Source organism: Dreissena polymorpha, chromosome 9, assembly GCF_020536995.1.
Source record: "Dreissena polymorpha isolate Duluth1 chromosome 9, UMN_Dpol_1.0, whole genome shotgun sequence".
Classification (NCBI taxonomy): Eukaryota; Metazoa; Mollusca; class Bivalvia; order Myida; family Dreissenidae; genus Dreissena; species Dreissena polymorpha.
Window position 1 is genome coordinate 80,521,402 of NC_068363.1, and position 18,516 is coordinate 80,539,917.

An 18,516-nucleotide genomic window follows, 5' to 3' on the forward strand; every position below is an offset into this window, starting at 1 on the left:
TAAATGTGTATGATAAATAAAGAGCTTTATGCACAACACTACTTTGTTTTCAATGGCCTCTCAACAAAAATACAGTTCAAACGATATATCGTTCAATTGGTTGTTGCCGTTAAACATATATTTACTGTACATACGTTTTTTTAACCACTTTAATAAGTGTTTTCAAAGATAGAAATCTTCGAAATCTCTTTGCATCATATATTTCAGGCTAATTAAAATGAATTATTCGAGTATTATTATTTATGATGTAGAACAAACGAAACACGTTTTTTGTATGAAAAATCAATTTTGTTCGGATTAGTGTAAGCATACAACTTGTGTATATTATACGCCGAACCAAATTACCAGTTATATGCATAAACGTAATCAATCTGCCTTTCATTTAATTGTTTTATCTTGGGCAGATTATGTTTGTTTAAAAAACATTTATGCAACAATTGTTATCACATTCAACTTTTTAGCAGTTTCCAACACGTTATTTGGTTAGTATTGAATACTTGTAAATAGTGCTTGAGTAATTGATCTCAATAACCCTTTCTTACCACAAGATCGCATAGGTCTTTAAGTGTACATATTTGCAAAATTATCCTGTCTTCTAAAGTAACGCTTATCCGCGTATTACTATTTGCGTGTTTTATGTAACACATTTGTACAAATTAATGTTGCAAATTAAAACATAGTTTTTAAAGCAGTGTGTCATCAAAACATTGTTGTATTAAACAGATGTTTATTTTTATCGAGACACAGTGCCACTGAATGATATATTGAATACATATATAATCAAACGCATAGCTGTTGTATTGATTTAAATGTTATCATATACAATTCCCACAAACACTTTCTAGAGCCATGGCTTGCAGGGTACTTATTTTTAATTACATCGCATTCTTCATCTGTATGCATGGGTCAACTTGATATTCCGATTCACCGTATGGCCTTACAATATACACACTTGTGACCCTGTGGAAAGTGTTAAATACAATAAATAACACGGCAAGATGGTCCGAAACGTACACGTAACAATGTTTAAGAAATCACATGTTGCATTCTTGATTAATTAATGAAGAGAATATCTTACAAAACAAGGCTTATAAATTAAAACAAAATATAACATGTACACTTTCCAATCACTGTATATCGCTTCCCTGCCTAGGTTATAATGAGCACGCAGATCTTGGAAAACCCGTGCACATCCTGTACAAAATCTTGACTGGATGTGTTGAAAAGTTTAATTATCATAAAGATATATCGCAAAGTATTTTTTTCAGTCGACATGCATACGTTCCACGTGAAAAATATTACTTATGTTTCATGCGTGATTCAAATCTTTTTCTTATCATTATTGCCACACGTTAAATATTAAATTAATGAGCCGTGCTATGTGAACAGGGGGTTTAATGAATGCGCGTTAAGTGTCGTCCCAGATTAGCCTGTGCAGAAATTAAACAAAATGTGTCTGTAAACTGTGTTAAATAACATATTAAGTTTGGGTTAAATCAAGCTTTTTTTAAACAGCAATACCTGTATCCTGTTGTTGACAAAACCACACAAACATTAAATGCAATTTGATAAGCAGTTTCACATACGCAAGCCTGTTGGTTGTATTAAAATAAAATCAATCCATTTTATCAACGACACGAACAAGAATGGATGCTAAACTTGTTTTCTGTGTAAGTTCTTTGGCACATTGATTGGAAATATCTTAAAATATATATCTATTTGTTTGTTGATATTAAAGGCTCGTGAGTAAAAAAAACATTATCATACATGTGGTAGATTAACGGCACTTGTTTTAAGATGCTCGTGTTTTGTAAATGTTGTTTCATTTATTTGCTTACGCGTATTATATTTCGAGCAGTCTTACATCATTATAATGTCAATATAAACACTCTAAACTTTAAATGTTTGTTGACATAACCCATCTTTTTGTTGTACTGTTATGTTTTTCAATTTCCAACAATTATATATATAATAATTCTTTAAACTCAGTTATATTAAGACGAGTAGTATTTTCAACCTTAAGTGATTATTACATCAGGCAATTTTACATGCAGATGATTGTGTAGAATAGTTCAATAAACGAAACACATTATCGCAGCAAAGCAATTTGCATTAGCTTTAAATAATGTGTAAACTGTTAAAACTTTTCTTAAATATGTATAGTTAATGTATTATTTAGTGTATTGATAACGAAAATCGTTTTTTTTTTGTAAACGAACGGTCGTTGTCAACTTCATTAAAATTGTACACAAATGACCCTTATCTGGTTTCCGCTAAATTCTTAATTATTCTTTTTTTACTGCGGATGATGACGAGAATTTAGAATAGAAATATGTGTACCGGTAATCAGCATTTTTATGAACCATTCTTTAGATTTTGGATTTTTTCCACACAAATCATTTGGTGATTCTCTATCAAATCATACTTCCCACCTGGTGCCTAAAAAAAATTTGCTTTAAACGAATATACTCTCGACATTTTGATATCAACAGATATTTTGATTAAACTATAATCAATGTTTCTTAAATTACCTTTTTCAAACACAATATTTGTCCTAAAAGTTACCGTTACGAGCTCTACGAATGTTGACGATACCATCTAGTAGTCCGATTCTGCAATACTTTGTTATAAAGGATTCAATTCACATCGTCTGAATCATTAAGTTCTGCTGTGGCATAAAGGAACGTAAATTAGTTATTTAGTAAAATAATACTATATTGCATACTCAGGTGAGATGTTGATGTAGACAGCTAACCATTAGGTCATACAGGAACCATTTGGGCCGTGCTCTGTGAAAAAGAGGTTAAATGTACGTGCGTAAGGTGCCGTCCCAGATTAGCCCGTGCAGTCCGCACAGGCTAATCATGGACGACACTTTTTGCTTTTATGATATTTTTTTCTTCAAGAAAGTATATTCTAAGGAAAAATCCAGTATGGGCGGAAAGTGTAGTCCCAGATTAGCCTGTGCGGACTGCATTAAACTCATTTTTCACAGAACACGGTTCATATTTAATATACTTATTGCATGCAGCTAGCTATGTATAGATAGACGTAGAAAATAGGCACAGTACCTTATAGCCTCGAGTTGTTTACTACAGGTATTTACCATTGACGTTTAACATTACACAGAATATCATCGTGTCAAATATGTAATGTATATTTACATAGATTTTTTTTGACATTTCGTTTCTTGTTTAACATGTTTATTATTATCTTAAAGGGGCCTTTTCACAGATTTTGGCATTTTTTAACTTATTCATTAAATGCTTTATATTGATAAATGTAAACTTTGGATCGTAAAAGCTGCAGTAAAAAATCAAGAATAAAATTAAAAAAAGGAAAAGATCATTGCCCGGAGCAGGTTTCGAATTAGTGACCCCTGGAGTCCTGCCAGAGTCCTGAAGTAAAAACGCTCTAGCCTACTGAGCTATTTCGCCGAATACACACCCTTGACGTATTTTATACGTTATATAAGCAATCTTCGTAGTTGCACAAAATTTAACGACAAAAACAGAACTCTCCAAATTATTAAATCGTTTCGCGTTGCAACGCTTTATAATTTTTAGGTTTTAAAATCGTTAAAAGATGCATATAATGGCTATATTAGAGCATGGTAAATGTTCAGTATTACTGTTTCCTCACAAATATCATAACTAAAACAAAAATTTGCGAATCTGAAACAACTTTTTCAATTTTGTCAATTTACCAAAGCGTGAAAAGATCCCTTTAACAGTGCAGTTTAAATTAGAATTGGTTAACATGTGTAACACACATGTATCGATGAATCAGATTTAATTAAGAACAGCGTCTGAACAGCTTTGAACACTCATATTTTCTTATACACTGGCACAATGCCATTATTTTAATGATATTCATAAAAGCATAACATAAGGAGTTTTAAGATATTTCGTAAATAGAATTTGTAAATAAGATGCAATCGTTTTTAAGAACTAAACACGATTTAACAAATAACATATTTATAAGGGTTTGAAGCAAGCGATCAAACTAAGTTTTAAAGGGATCTTTTCACGGTTTGGTAAAAATTGACAAAATTGTAAAAAGTTGTTTCAGATTCGCAAATTTTCGTTTTAGTTATGATATTTGTGAGGAAACAGTATTACTGAACATTAACCATAGTCCAATATAGCCATTATATGTATCTTTTGACGATTTGAAAACTTAAAAATTATAAAGCGTTGCAACGCGAAACAATTGAATAATTTGGAGAGTTCTGTTGTTGTCGTTTAAATTTACGAAACTACGAAGATTGCTTATATAACATATAAAATACTTGAACTGTATATACCCGGCGGAATAGCCGAGAGGGCTAATGCATTTTTACTTCAGACTAACTCTAGGACTCAGGGGGTCTCTGGTTCGAGCCCTGGTAGCGGCTACTTTTTTTCCTTTTTTAAATTTTATTCTTTATGTTTTACTGGAGCTTTTAAGATCCAATGTTAACATTTATCAATATAAAGCATTTAATGACAAACTTCAAAATATGCCAAAATCTGTGAAAAGGCCCCTTTAATATTATACCAGTATACTGTATGTACCAACCCCAAAATAGGATGCAATTAACGTACCGCATTCGCAACTTGTGTTTTTTTTTAATCAAACCGGATCTATTTCTCTTCATCACAGTAACGAAAGCAAATGTGTTTATTTTTCTAATAAAATTAATTGCTGACTTGCATTTCTTATGTTATTTGTTATAGGAAATATATTCAAATGAAGTGCATTTGTATTGACAATTAACAAGCTTGCGTAAAAGAGAATAAGAATATCACAGTTTTCTACCTTAATGAAATTATCAAACAAGTAACACATACTAGCATAATTATCATGTATGTAAACATTGTTCCGATTCCTTGTTACATGTATTGTTTAAGTTGTACACATGTTTTTATTCCACTTGTAAGAACCTTTAAAAGTGCAAATACGTGGTCGTATTACCGATGATACAATTACACAGCAATAGTTATTGTCATGGACTAAGTATTTACTAGATAAGAATTGTTACTTTAAAAACAGCGTAGTCGACTAAGCATTGTGATATCGTTACTCAAATGCTTGGCGGATAAATTTTCCGTGTTGATGATGGTCTTTGAGTTCCTGGTTTAATTGATAATAACATTTTAAACTTTGACCAGAAATGCCAACGTTGATCCTATTTAGGTTGGTGTTGATATCCAAGATCTTTATAGTATGGGCATAATAATGAAAAGTGATACTCGTTTTCAATTACATTAATAACACACTAAGTACTAATCCTTTCATTTCTGGGTATATTTCAAATCTTCAATTAAAAGTTAATGAGCGTCTTGTAGCACGTGTAACGACACTTTACTTATTATTTACATCAACGTCTAAACACTTCTTACACATAAAGCTGTCTTGAAATATGCGATAACATCCAAGCTTTTAAAGACAGCTTTTATCAATAAAATATTTTTTGTAAACTTACATCTTAGATACTTATGCAAATACAGATTACATCACCAGAAGTTAAATCTTCTTTGTGTAACATATATTGCATCTTAATTCGTGGAGTATTTGCTTATGTGTGTTTGCCCAGTTAATAATTTGTGATTCAGTGTCATCAAATGGCCACAGTAATGTATTACGAATGGAGTATTGGTTCTGTTTTATACCAATATTTAATAATACCTATATTTGTATAATCTTTATAGCAAATCTACCCTGTATGCAATATATTGCTGCTGCGATAGTTTGTGGAGGGACATATGATAGCTGTTTAAAAAAAAATGATGACCTTTTTAACATATCTCTTAATGCCTGCTGCAAACGTGCGGACGAGGACCAAGTCGATTTATTTCATCGTTTGCTTGCCAAATAACGTCATGAACAACAGTGTTGCGAATTCTAAAGTACTAAGTCTATTATATCTAATTATGTTGTAAGCAAACGACTTAACATATAAACGTAAAACCAAAGGTACAACATATGGCAACATGAAAGTGTTTTTTTTCTTCGAACGGTGTGACCAATGCTGTTGGTATGCACAAACATGTTAATCCAATAACATAATTATGTGCTTCATCAATCGACAACATTAAAACGGACTCATAAAAGCACATCTGTTTCATAGCAGAAATGAAATCAAGCAAATGGATGGTAGGCTGATATTTCTTGTAAGTTATTTCATTTGTATTTGCATTAAAAACCATTACTATTAAGAATAACGATGTATTTTATTTTGCTAATAATAAAAAATAGTCCACGTTAAAGTCGAATTAGGAATACATGTAAATAATGGTTTACGGCAGCGAAGAAGTGAACATTATTAACACAAGAAGAATTTATGTACTTTCTTTGTATTTTTGTATATTTTCGTAACGATTCTTTAAATGTGATCTGATTTCAATCGTTGATTTCCAGTCGTTTGCAAATTATTCAAAGGGAAACAAATATTGAAATCAAATATTCTCTTAATCAGGTGATATTAAAATCAAGTAAAATAAGCACGAAAGTTTCATTCAAACTCGCTTTCCAATGTTTTATTTGGTTGAACATTTTGAAAGTTTAACCACGTCACTGACACGCTCTAACTTCACATATGGATAAACGCTCTAACTTCACATATGGATAAATGCTCTAACTGCACATATGGATAAACGCTCTAACTGCACATATGGATAAACGCTCTAACTTCACATATGGATAAACGCTCTAACTGCACATATGGATTAACGCTCTAACTTCACATATGGATAAACGCTCTAACTTCACATATGGATAAACGCTCTAACTTCACATATGGATAAACGCTCTAACTTCACATATGGATAAACGCTCTAACTTCACATATGGATAAACGCTCTAACTTCACATATGGATAAACGCTCTAACTGCACATATGGATAAACGCTCTAACTTCACATATGGACAAACGCTCTAACTTCACATATGGATAAACGCTCTAACTGCACATATGGATAAACGCTCTAACTTCACATATGGATAAACGCTCTAACTTCACATATGGATAAACGCTCTAACTTCACATATGGATAAACGCTCTAACTTCACATATGGATAAACGCTCTAACTGCACATATGGATAAACGCTCTAACTTCACATATGGATAAACGCTCTAACTGCACATATGGATAAACGCTCTAACTTCACATATGGATAAACGCTCTAACTGCACATATGGATAAACGCTCTAACTGCACATATGGATAAACGCTCTAACTGCACATATGGATAAACGCTCTAACTTCACATATGGATAAACGCTCTAACTTCACATATGGATAAACGCTCTAACTTCACATATGGATAAACGCTCTAACTTCACATATGGATAAACGCTCTAACTTCACATATGGATGAACGCTCTAACTTCACATATGGATAAACGCTCTAACTTCACATATGGATAAACGCTCTAACTTCACATATGGATAAACGCTCTAACTTCACATATGGATAAACGCTCTAACTTCACATATGGATAAACGCTCTAACTTCACATATGGATAAACGCTCTAACTTCACATACGGATAAACGCTCTAACTTCACATATGGATAAACGCTCTAACTTCACATATGGATAAACGCTCTAACTTCACATATGGATAAACGCTCTAACTTCACATATGGATTAACGCTCTAACTTCACATATGGATAAACGCTCTAACTTCACAAATGGATTAACGCTCTAACTTCACATATGGATAAACGCTCTTACTTCACATATGGATAAACGCTCTAACTTCACATATGGATAAACGCTCTAACTTCACATATGGATAAACGCTCTAACTTCACATATGGATAAACGCTCTAACTTCACATACGGATAAACGCTCTAACTTCACATATGGATAAACGCTCTAACTTCACATATGGATAAACGCTCTAACTTCACATATGGATAAACGCTCTAACTTCACATATGGATAAACGCTCTAACTTCACATATGGATAAACGCTCTAACTGCACATATGGATAAACGCTCTAACTGTACATATGGATAAACGCTCTAACTTCACATATGGATAAACGCTCTAACTTCACATATGGATAAACGCTCTAACTTTACATAAGGATAAACGCTCTAACTTCACATATGGATAAACGCTCTAACTTCACATATGGATAAACGCTCTAACTTCACATATGGATAAACGCTCTAACTTCACATATGGATAAACGCTCTAACTTCACATATGGATAAACGCTCTAACTTCACATACGGATAAACGCTCTAACTTCACATATGCTTCAGCGTTTGCACAATAACTTACAACACACTTCAAACACACACAAAACATGAAGAACCATCATTAAATTAAAGAGAGAAAAGAAAATACATATGTTTTTACATCCTTTAGTCCTAAAGCGAGTTTATTCAATCTTACTAAAAATTCAAAACGGATAAGATGTTGATGAATTATAAACAAGAACAAAACGTTCAGACGACCTGGTACCATAAAATAAACGAAAAAAGAGGTTTATGAAACTACACATTATTTCATTCACGTTAAGAACGCGTACACTATCCCCAACCCATCCTGTACAGATTGGTTTATACGACATATAGACAAAATTTCGGTTATGCATGCAATATTTGTCGGTACCCGGTAAAAAGTTGGTGTCATGAATTTCATTGAAGTAAACATAAGATTAATCGTACCATTATAAGAGAGTTAATTAATATATTTTAATCATTGTCGTTCACTTTCATACAATGTATATTGGTTTATGATTGCGAAAGTACAATTTTTAAATAAAAAGTGCACATGGTTGCTATAAAATGACTACAAATAATTCAGTTTCTCAAATATGTGTGAAACGGCTAATTAATGAACAGAAATGTGTATGCCTTTGATCCTCCGAAATACTCACCTGAACGAAATTGTATTACTTGTCCATAAATGACAATATAAATCCGCCATAGTGCATAATTATTTAAATCGCGCTGATGTGCATTATTAGCGTTAACCCTTTTCCCGTAGTTAGGCTTCCGGATAAAAAAAGCAACGTTTCAAATGATATTCTTATCATTAATTTTTCTATTCTTGAAGGTTTTACTCTTTTCTTCGGCGGCGACTCCTGTTAACGCCCAGCCCTGGAATACTTATATACCGTGTACGAAGTCCGCCGACTGCCCTACCTTCCTATGTTGTCGTGATGCCGGTGGCAACCTTTCAGGTGGCGAAGGGGGAGGGTTACCTCCTTGGGTAGAAGACGATGGTATCGTAGGTAATATTGAATTTGAAGATGAACTCGAATATTCCGTTTATTTTTTTAAGATAAACGACGCCTTCTATATATATTTTTTTTTAAATTGACGCTCAACGTTACTTTAATTATACTAGATCTATACCTAGTAGAGGGGTACCAAACATAGGTTCATCGCGGTATTTTTTCTTTTGAAATTGTGCCTTTTCAAAAATAATAATGTCAGCATTCAAGTAAAAATTTGATCCTTCTCTGACATTGGTTAATTGACTTATATGTATCGTTTCAGTAGGTGGAACGTGTTGGTATGGCCCTAGCAGACCCGGAACAGTATGCTCGCAGCAATGCGGGTGTGGAGCTGGTATGTACCAGTATGCATGGAATAATGCGACATCATGACTGAAATGAAAAGCGTGTTTGCGTGTTTGAGTAGTGCGCGCATTTTAACTAGAGACATTGCACCATATGCAAAAACATTTGATTTCGTTTTATTTGAATATATAAATTTAAATATTGTACATACTGCAGTTTAATGAAGTATTCCCTAACATTTAGACTTAATCTATTAGCTTCCCCATTTCTTCTAAAGTTGTGAAAAATACGGGATACGGATAGGTCCAAAAGTCGGATGTGTATCATACCATCGTATCGGACGGATTAGCTAGAACCGTATCAGACGGTTTTGGGGTCATAATCAGACGGTTTTGACTTTTGGACCGAATGTACGCTTTACTGTTTGATGCGAAACCGTCTGATACGATTCGTATTAGACGGTTTACGATTCGTATCATACGGTTTAGCGTAAACTGTATCATACGGTTTACACTGAATAAATCCATTTAAATTGAATAAAACATTGAATATTACCCGTCATAAACCGTAAAAAACGATTCGTATCATGCGGTATCGAATCATACGGTTTAACGTACGAACCGGTCCAAAAGTCTTAAAAGCGTATCATACGGTTTAAAGAGTATCATTGTTTATAAATCGTCTGATACGGTTCGAACTAAACCGTCTGATACGAATACGACTTTTGGACCTATCCGTATCCCATAGAAAAAAGTTATTTACACTGTATCATACATCCTCATATACGAATCATGTTTAGGTTACACGTGCTACAAGACGCTCACCGGCGTGTGCTGCCCACCGACCACGTGCTGGAACGCAACTGAGGCTGCCAAGGACAAGGAATTTTGGGAAAACTGCCACAATGACCCCAATTGCGCTTTCCCGCCAGTTGCCAATCCGGGTCGTTAAGTGCGAGGATTGAATGGCATGCAACGAATTATTGAGATGGCATATTTGTATAATATGTTTAGTTCATTTGTCTTAGCATACATGTGTAGTGCCTGATTACTTTTTATTTGATTTTTTAACATACAGGTATTACAAACTATTCATGTTTGTGTTGATCTTATCATGACGGAAATGGACAATTAATAATAATGCTGGCCATCAAAAAAAGGCATATTTGGTATATTATTTGTATTCACTTTTAATTTTTATATTTGTTCAATTTACCAACCTGTGTAACATACATGGATAAACAAACACTATTCTATTGATCTGCGTCGTGCGAAAATTATTCGTATTTTCGGACAGTCTTGCTTCAGATATGCCTCTGCGTCCATATACTCTGGTCGCATGTGTAATAATACTCATATTCGCAAGACGCGTCGGTATTTGTTTTTCTTGGTATTAATATACACGAGTTTATTTAAGATTCAGAAAATGCATGCATACAATGCCATTGACATGTTGAAATCAATGTTGTTGGCGACTTAACTAATATTTACTTTTGTGCACACAATTATAAAATAAAGCTGAATTGAACATAGTGTTGACGATCTGGAAAAACAAGGTCATTTTTTAATATCCGTGTACGGCATAAAACTCTGTCTAAATAAAACTATAAGCAGCACGCTGAAGAAACAAATGATTGTTTTCGTCTTATAACAAACGTGTTTCTCGATTCTAAATAAAAACAGCTTCGAATGCTGAATAAAAAAAAACCTTGATATATTAAGGATATAGACCATACGAGTGCAACTGAAAATCAAAATCGAATCTTTGAAATGTAATTTATTGACACAAAATGTTAAGATAAATCTCAAGTACTTATGGCTGATGGATGTAAATGGGAAGTCCGCAGATAAGTCATACCGTTTTGGTAAAAAATACATACAAGCACATTAGCTTAAATGGATGTGAAGACAGTCGTACAATAATATGCGCTGTTATTTTTGTTTTGCCCTTTGTTACATTTATTCGTGGATCACTCATCCACCGAGCAGTATTGCTGTAACAAAAAAAAAACACAGCTTTGATGGCAATTAATTATATAAAAATTAATAAAGTGCATTTTATTTATGTAAAGATTTTACATTCCAAATATTGTACTGTAAATGAAAATTAATGATTGTGCGTTGTTTCATTATTCTGGTCTGGTATGTATCCCCACATTCCAATTATATCGAGGTAACCGCCGTTACAAAGTATTTGTAATTGTCATACATTCATAACTCCAGATATACAAAATGAATAGCGGTTACGATTTAAGGACTTTAAGGATTGATATCTATTCTAGCTGTAGGGCGCATATGAAAATTGAAAAGTTAAAGATTTAAACTTTGTTTTTTCATAGTGTACATATACTCTGCATCAATATTTTTAGCATGATAACTGTGACACCCAAACCTTGTCGAATGTGACAATCTAACATAAGAATTGTACAGAAACCCCATACTTAGTACAAGGTGTTAAATAAAATCAAGGCGATATAATGTTGTTTAAGTTGGCTAGACGTAAAATTAAAAGTTCGTTGTTTCCACTTACCCGTCCTAACCTAATTGTTTGTGCATGCTAGACACTTTCTGTACATTCCAGGTTTAGGTTGCGATCAATTTATCCTTCATTTGATCATCATCACTTATATGCGCGATTCACTTTAACATGATAAAAATATATTTTTTAACAGATATTTTGAAGATTTCTGCGATGGCATAGAGGTGACATTCAACCCTCTTTTTTTTAAATTGCACTCCTCTTTTTTCTATCTCGTGCCCACGACTTACTATCTCGTAGCCACGAGTTCGCTATGTAATGGCCTCGAGTTACTAAGTCGATTCCACGAGATACAAAAAGAGGAGTGCAAAACTAAAATAAAAGAGGAGTGCAATTAAAAAAGAGCGGTGCAGTAAATAAAAGAAGTATGCATTAAACAAAAGAGGAGATAATTTTAGCTCTCGTGGCCACGAGTTAGACAGCCAATCAAATTTTGCGTAACATATGCAAATATTCTGAACGCATATATATAGGTTACGCATGCGCAATTAATTTCATTCTATATTACATATAAAATAGTTGAAGTTCGATATCAATTTTACCATGACCAAGCGTTTCAACACTATATCATCATACATCATTGGAAAAATAAATGCATAATCTTTTGAAAAAATGCATGTCATCAAATTCTATGTGTTGTAACTCAAAATATTTACCTTAGAATAGGCACACCAGTTTGGACAGATGTGGAGGCGACCATTTTGGGCTCAAATAGTATGACCTACTTTCAAAGCCGGGAACCATCAACAGAAAAAGTAGAGCACAAAAATGGCTTTTTTCTTATTGCTTACAAATATACCTTCAAATTGATATCAAAACATTCCATTTGCAACGTATTTTACAAATCCTATGCAGCATGCACTGAACAATGTGTGCTAAGTATCAAAGTGACTGCATGTAACCCTAAAAACAGGAGTTCCGGTTTGGGGTTATGTGACCTTTAATTAAGGTTACGCATGCGCAATTAATTTCCTTCTATAGTACATATAAAATAGTTGAAGTTCGATATCAATTTTTACCATGACCAAGCGTTTCAACACTATATCATCATACATTATTGGAAAAATAAATGCATAATCTTTTGAAAAAAATGCATGTCATCAAATTCTATGTGTTGTAACTCAAAATATTTACCTTAGAATAGGCACACCAGTTTGGACAGATGTGGAGGCGACCATTTTGGGCTCAAATAGTATGACCTACTTTCAAAGCCGGGAACCATCAACAGAAAAAGTAGAGCACAAAAATGGCTTTTTTCTTATTGCTTACAAAGATACCTTCAAATTGATACCAAAACATTCCATTTGCAACGTATTTTACAAATCCTATGCAGCATGCACCGAACAAGGTGTGCTAAGTATCAAACTGACTGCATGTAACCCTAAAAACAGGAGTTCCGGTTTGGGGTTATGTGACCTTTAATTAAGGTTACGCATGCGCAATTTATTTCCTTCTATAGTACATATAAAAAAGTTGAAGTTCGATATCAATTTTTACCATGACCAAGCGTTTCAACACTATATCATCATACATCATTGGAAAATTAAATGCATAATCTTTTTAAAAAAAATGCATGTCATCAAATTCTATGTGTTGTAACTCAAAATATTTACCTTAGAATAGGCACACCAGTTTGGACAGATGTGGAGGCGACCATTTTGGGCTCAAATAGTATGACCTACTTTCAAAGCCGGGAACCATCAACAGAAAAAGTAGAGCACAAAAATGGCGTTTTTCTTATTGCTTACAAATATACCTTCAAATTGATACCAAAACATTCCATTTGCAACGTATTTTACAAATCCTATGCAGCATGCACCGAACAAGGTGTGCTAAGTATCAAACTGACTACATGTAACCCTAAAAACAGGAGTTCCGGTTTGGGGTTATGTGACCTTTAATTAAGGTTACGCATGCGCAATTAATTTCCTTCTATAGTACATATAAAAAAGTTGAAGTTCGATATCAATTTTTACCATGACCAAGCGTTTTAACACTATATCATCATACATCATTGGAAAAATTAATGCATAATCTTTTTAAAAAAATGCATGTCATCAAATTCTATGTGTTGTAACTCAAAATATTTACCTTAGAATAGGCACACCAGTTTGGACAGATGTGGAGGCGACCATTTTGGGCTCAAATAGTATGACCTACTTTCAAAGCCGGGAACCATCAACAGAAAAAGTAGAGCACAAAAATGGCTTTTTTCTTATTGCTTACAAATATACCTTCAATTTGATACCAAAACATTCCATTTGCAACGTATTTTACAAATCCTATGCAGCATGCACCGAACAAGGTGTGCTAAGTATCAAACTGACTGCATGTAACCCTAAAAACAGGAGTTCCGGTTTGGGGTTATGTGACCTTTAATTAAGGTTACGCATGCGCAATTTATTTCCTTCTATAGTACATATAAAAAAGTTGAAGTTCGATATCAATTTTTACCATGACCAAGCGTTTCAACACTATATCATCATACATCATTGGAAAAATAAATGCATAATCTTTTTTAAAAAATGCATGTCATCAAATTCTATGTGTTGTAACTCAAAATATTTACCTTAGAATAGGCACACCAGTTTGGACAGATGTGGAGGCGACCATTTTGGGCTCAAATAGTATGACCTACTTTCAAAACCGGGAACCATCAACAGAAAAAGTAGAGCACAAAAATGGCTTTTTTCTTATTGCTAACAAATATACCTTCAAATTGATACCAAAACATTCCATTTGCAACGTATTTTACAAATCCTATGCAGCATGCACTGAACAAGTTGTGCTAAGTATCAAACTGACTGCATGTAACCCTAAAAACAGGAGTTCCGGTGTGGGGTTATGTGACCTCTATAGCTGGCCAAAGCGGGCTTTTCCTGTGATGATTACCTCCCTTTGTATGAAGATCACCATGAACGACCATATGGAACTATTTGATTGGCCGACTAACTAGTTAGTTAAGTCGGGATCTCGAGAAAGCTAAAATTCTCCCCTCTTTTGTTGATGATTACTTCCCGTGCTATAAAGATCACCATGAACAACCATGTGGAACCATTTGATTGGCTGGCTAACTCGTGGCCACGAGTTATCTTAGTCGGGATCTCGAGATAGCTAAAATTCTCTCCTCTTTTGTATAATGCACCCTTCCTTTATTTACTGCACCGCTCTTTTTTTAAATTGCACTCCTCTTTTATTTAGTTGTGCACTTCTATTTTTTCTATCTCGTGGCCACGACATAGCTTTCTCGTGGCCACGAGTTAGTAAGTCGTGGCCTCGAGTTACTTAGTCGAGACCACGAGATACAAAAAAGAGGAGTGCAATTTAAAAAAATGAGTGGATGTCAGCTGTATGCCACCGTAGATTTGTGTCATTGATTATCCTTATTGAAGAGATCTTGTTCTGCCCTTACTGGCTGATTTTGGTTTCAACCAAGTTTTAATTGTAATGTTAATGCACGATTCCGCCCTGCATATGTGTCTGCGAGAAAGATAGACGGTGATCATGTCGCAGCACGTATCCTTGAGCAGAAGTCGACCTTGGGAAGGTAGCCCCAGTTCGTGGAGCTCATCTGAGTCATGTCTTAAACAGGGAGCCATTGCTAATGCGTTGTTAAAAAGGCATGAAATTACATGCTCAAAATGTAAATTACGAATATAAAACGAAAAGCTTTTCGGCTTTAAATCAAAAGATCACAATCATTTCCATTAAATCATTTGTGAATCGTAGCCATCATTTTCAATAGATGTCGCATGAAGTAGTCGCATATACGATTATTGTAAATACATTTAGCTTGAATATAAGGCACTTGTTAGCATATATATATAATGGCATTTATTAAAATATTTATTTATAAACTACTATGATCAAGACGCTTAAAGCTTGAAATAACCTGATAAGTCGCTTTATTTTATGTAAAACACATCGATGCGACGGAAGCAAAACACAAAAATTTGTCCGTAAACGATGATAACAGGTGGTTGTTGAATCAAGGTTTTGTAAACAGCGTTATCTGTATCCTGTTATGTACACAACCACACCGAGATTCTATGTAATGCAATTAACCGATTCACCTTCGCAAGTCTGTTGGTTGTTTAAAAATAAATAAATATAAAAAAACACCGACACGAACAAGATGGATGATAAACTTGTTTTTCGCGTAAGTTCCTTTACATAATTATTGAAAATACATTTTGACAAAATATTATTTAATTGATAAAATACATGGTAAACATTTGTTTAAGGGACTTGTTTAAGACACACGCGCGGCGAAAGAGAGGAATATCGGTGAATAGATAACAACATCGGTCGTACTTGTTGTAAATAATTTGTTGAAATCGTTTATTTTTTCTAATGTCGTATTTTCAAACGGTCATCGTCAACGTTCATGAAATATTACACGAATGCTTCTTAGCTGTTTTCTGACAATGCGCTTATGTGATTCTGATTTTCTGCCGATGATGGCCAGAGCTTAGAATACATATATGTCTAATCAGCTAATCTTTTCTTCTAAATAATTGTTCAGATTTTCGAATATTTTACAGTCACATTCTTTTGGTGATTTTCTATCAATCATTTCACTCCAATTCACAATGACAACTATATATTACATGGAATTTGCGTAAAAGTAATATACTCGCGACATTTAAATGTCAGCAAATCTTTTAATTAAACTATACTCACTTTTTTACATTTATACGTCTTTCACACTTAATATTTGTCCAAAGCGTAACACTCATGAGCAAAGTGAAATAAGAATATCACAGTTCTTTTCATTTTCGTTGAGGTTAAAAACACCATACGGTTAATTCTATCTGTACTAGCCTGTGCAGATTTGTTCAACGACACATAAACAAACTTTTTGTAATGGAACAATTACGGTAAACGCGTCAGTATTGGACTAAACTTGGTTGTTATGAATGTCATTGAAGTAAGCGTTTGATTAATATTACCCTTATACGACACTTAATTTGTTATTTAACTATCATTGTTTAAGTTCTTGTATTGGAACAGTCAGGCCGCGTATTCTCATGAAATTACAAAATGTATGCGCGTACTGGTTATTTCGACGGAAGAATGTGGAAGTAGAATAAGATATGATTGCAATTCATATAATTGTATTTACCTATTGAACACTCAACTGAAACAAATGCATTTCTTGTTCTAAATTGGTAGCACAAATCTGACCTAGTTAGTTCATAGTAAGTTTCATACGTGGCGTAATCCCCTTACAATAGTTAGTCTTCTGGTAAAAATACCGTAATAATTTCGATTGATATTTGTCCCGTTGTTTCGTCTTTTCTTGAAGGCTTTTCTCTATGCTGTGTTGGTGATTTCTGTCAACGCCCAGCCCTGGAATACTTATATACCGTGTAACACGACCACCGACTGCCTTCTCGACCTATGCTGCCGCGATGCCGAAGGGAACCTTCCATGGGGCGAAGGTGGAGGGTTTCCAGACGATGTAATCGTAGGTAATATTGAATTTGAAGATGGTCTGGCATATTTCGTTGATTATTTTTTAGATAACCGACGCCTTAGTATAAATTGTGAATTAAGTTACTTAAAACGTACTAGATCTCTAACCAGTAAAGGTATTCCTAACATAAGTTCATCACGATACAGTTTCCTTTTTCAAAGTATGCCTCTTCAAACGCGATAATAACATATTTCAATTAGCATATTGATTCAGGCCCAAAGAAACACATACTGACTAAAACCTAAATTATAATTTTGTTAATTATGTGTCACGTTAATTGTAATTGGTCCCTTTTGGATTGATTTAGTAGGAGGAACGTGTTGGTATGGTCCTAGCAAACCCGGAACGATATGCTCGCAACAATGCGGGTGTGGAGCTGGTATGTAACAGTATGTTAGACTTTTCACGCTCGACTAATGCAAGATCATGCATAATGAGTATAGGCGTGCTTCCGTGTTTGAGAATAGTGTATTGTGCTCATTAAAACAGAAACATTACACATTAAAATAAGATTCTACTCTACTATTTTACTCGAATTGTAAATTTAAAATAAAATGTTGTGCATAAGGATGTTTCAATAATCAATTTTTAAATGTAAGATTGAATAAATCCATGTGCTCCTCTATTCCCTCTAAAGATGTTTTCAAAACTATTAACACTGTATCATACATCATTTTTATTTACGTCTCATATACGAATAACCTCTAGGTTACACATGCTACAAGACGATCACCGGCGCCTGCTGTCCACCGACCACGTGCTGGGACGCAAAGGAAGCTGCCAAGGACAAGAAATATTGGGACAAATGTTTTGAAGATCCTAAATGCCCTCTTCCGCCGTGAAATGAATGCCGTACATTGTGTTAATGGGATGACATATGTGTATATTGTTTTTTTCGTCTTAAAATTAAATTTTAAGGTGTGTAAGTTTTTTATTTGATTTTCAAAAAGTTATCAAACCATTAATG

At 34.0% G+C, this 18,516-nt stretch overlaps 2 protein-coding genes across 2 annotated transcripts; both read left to right on the top strand.

The window, feature by feature from the left end:
* Positions 1-1,587: 1,587 nt before the first annotated feature.
* LOC127845371 (uncharacterized) lies at positions 1,588-11,256 on the top strand. The gene is made up of 4 exons (XM_052376247.1): positions 1,588-1,670; positions 9,064-9,241; positions 9,510-9,581; positions 10,332-11,256. Exons 1-4 carry the CDS (start codon positions 1,647-1,649, stop codon positions 10,481-10,483), a joined length of 426 nt encoding a protein of 141 aa, XP_052232207.1. The 5' UTR covers positions 1,588-1,646; the 3' UTR covers positions 10,484-11,256.
* A 4,806-nt stretch (positions 11,257-16,062) lies between these two features.
* LOC127843966 (uncharacterized) lies at positions 16,063-18,475 on the top strand. The gene is made up of 4 exons (XM_052373885.1): positions 16,063-16,229; positions 17,379-17,544; positions 17,857-17,928; positions 18,258-18,475. The coding sequence occupies exons 1-4, from the start codon at positions 16,206-16,208 to the stop codon at positions 18,389-18,391; spliced, it is 396 nt and encodes a 131-aa protein (XP_052229845.1). The 5' UTR covers positions 16,063-16,205; the 3' UTR covers positions 18,392-18,475.
* The last annotated feature ends 41 nt before the right edge of the window (positions 18,476-18,516 follow it).

Excerpts from the sequence above, each read along its gene's own strand:
- LOC127845371 (XM_052376247.1), top strand. The coding sequence starts at position 1,647 with ATGGATGCTAAACTTGTTTTCTGT. Across the intron at positions 1,671-9,063 it reads ATGCTAAACTTGTTTTCTGT|GTTTTACTCTTTTCTTCGGC; the intron begins GTAAGTTCTTTG and ends CTATTCTTGAAG. Across the intron at positions 9,242-9,509 it reads AGAAGACGATGGTATCGTAG|TAGGTGGAACGTGTTGGTAT; the intron begins GTAATATTGAAT and ends GTATCGTTTCAG.
- LOC127843966 (XM_052373885.1), top strand. The coding sequence starts at position 16,206 with ATGGATGATAAACTTGTTTTTCGC. Across the intron at positions 16,230-17,378 it reads ATGATAAACTTGTTTTTCGC|GCTTTTCTCTATGCTGTGTT; the intron begins GTAAGTTCCTTT and ends CTTTTCTTGAAG. Across the intron at positions 17,545-17,856 it reads TCCAGACGATGTAATCGTAG|TAGGAGGAACGTGTTGGTAT; the intron begins GTAATATTGAAT and ends GGATTGATTTAG.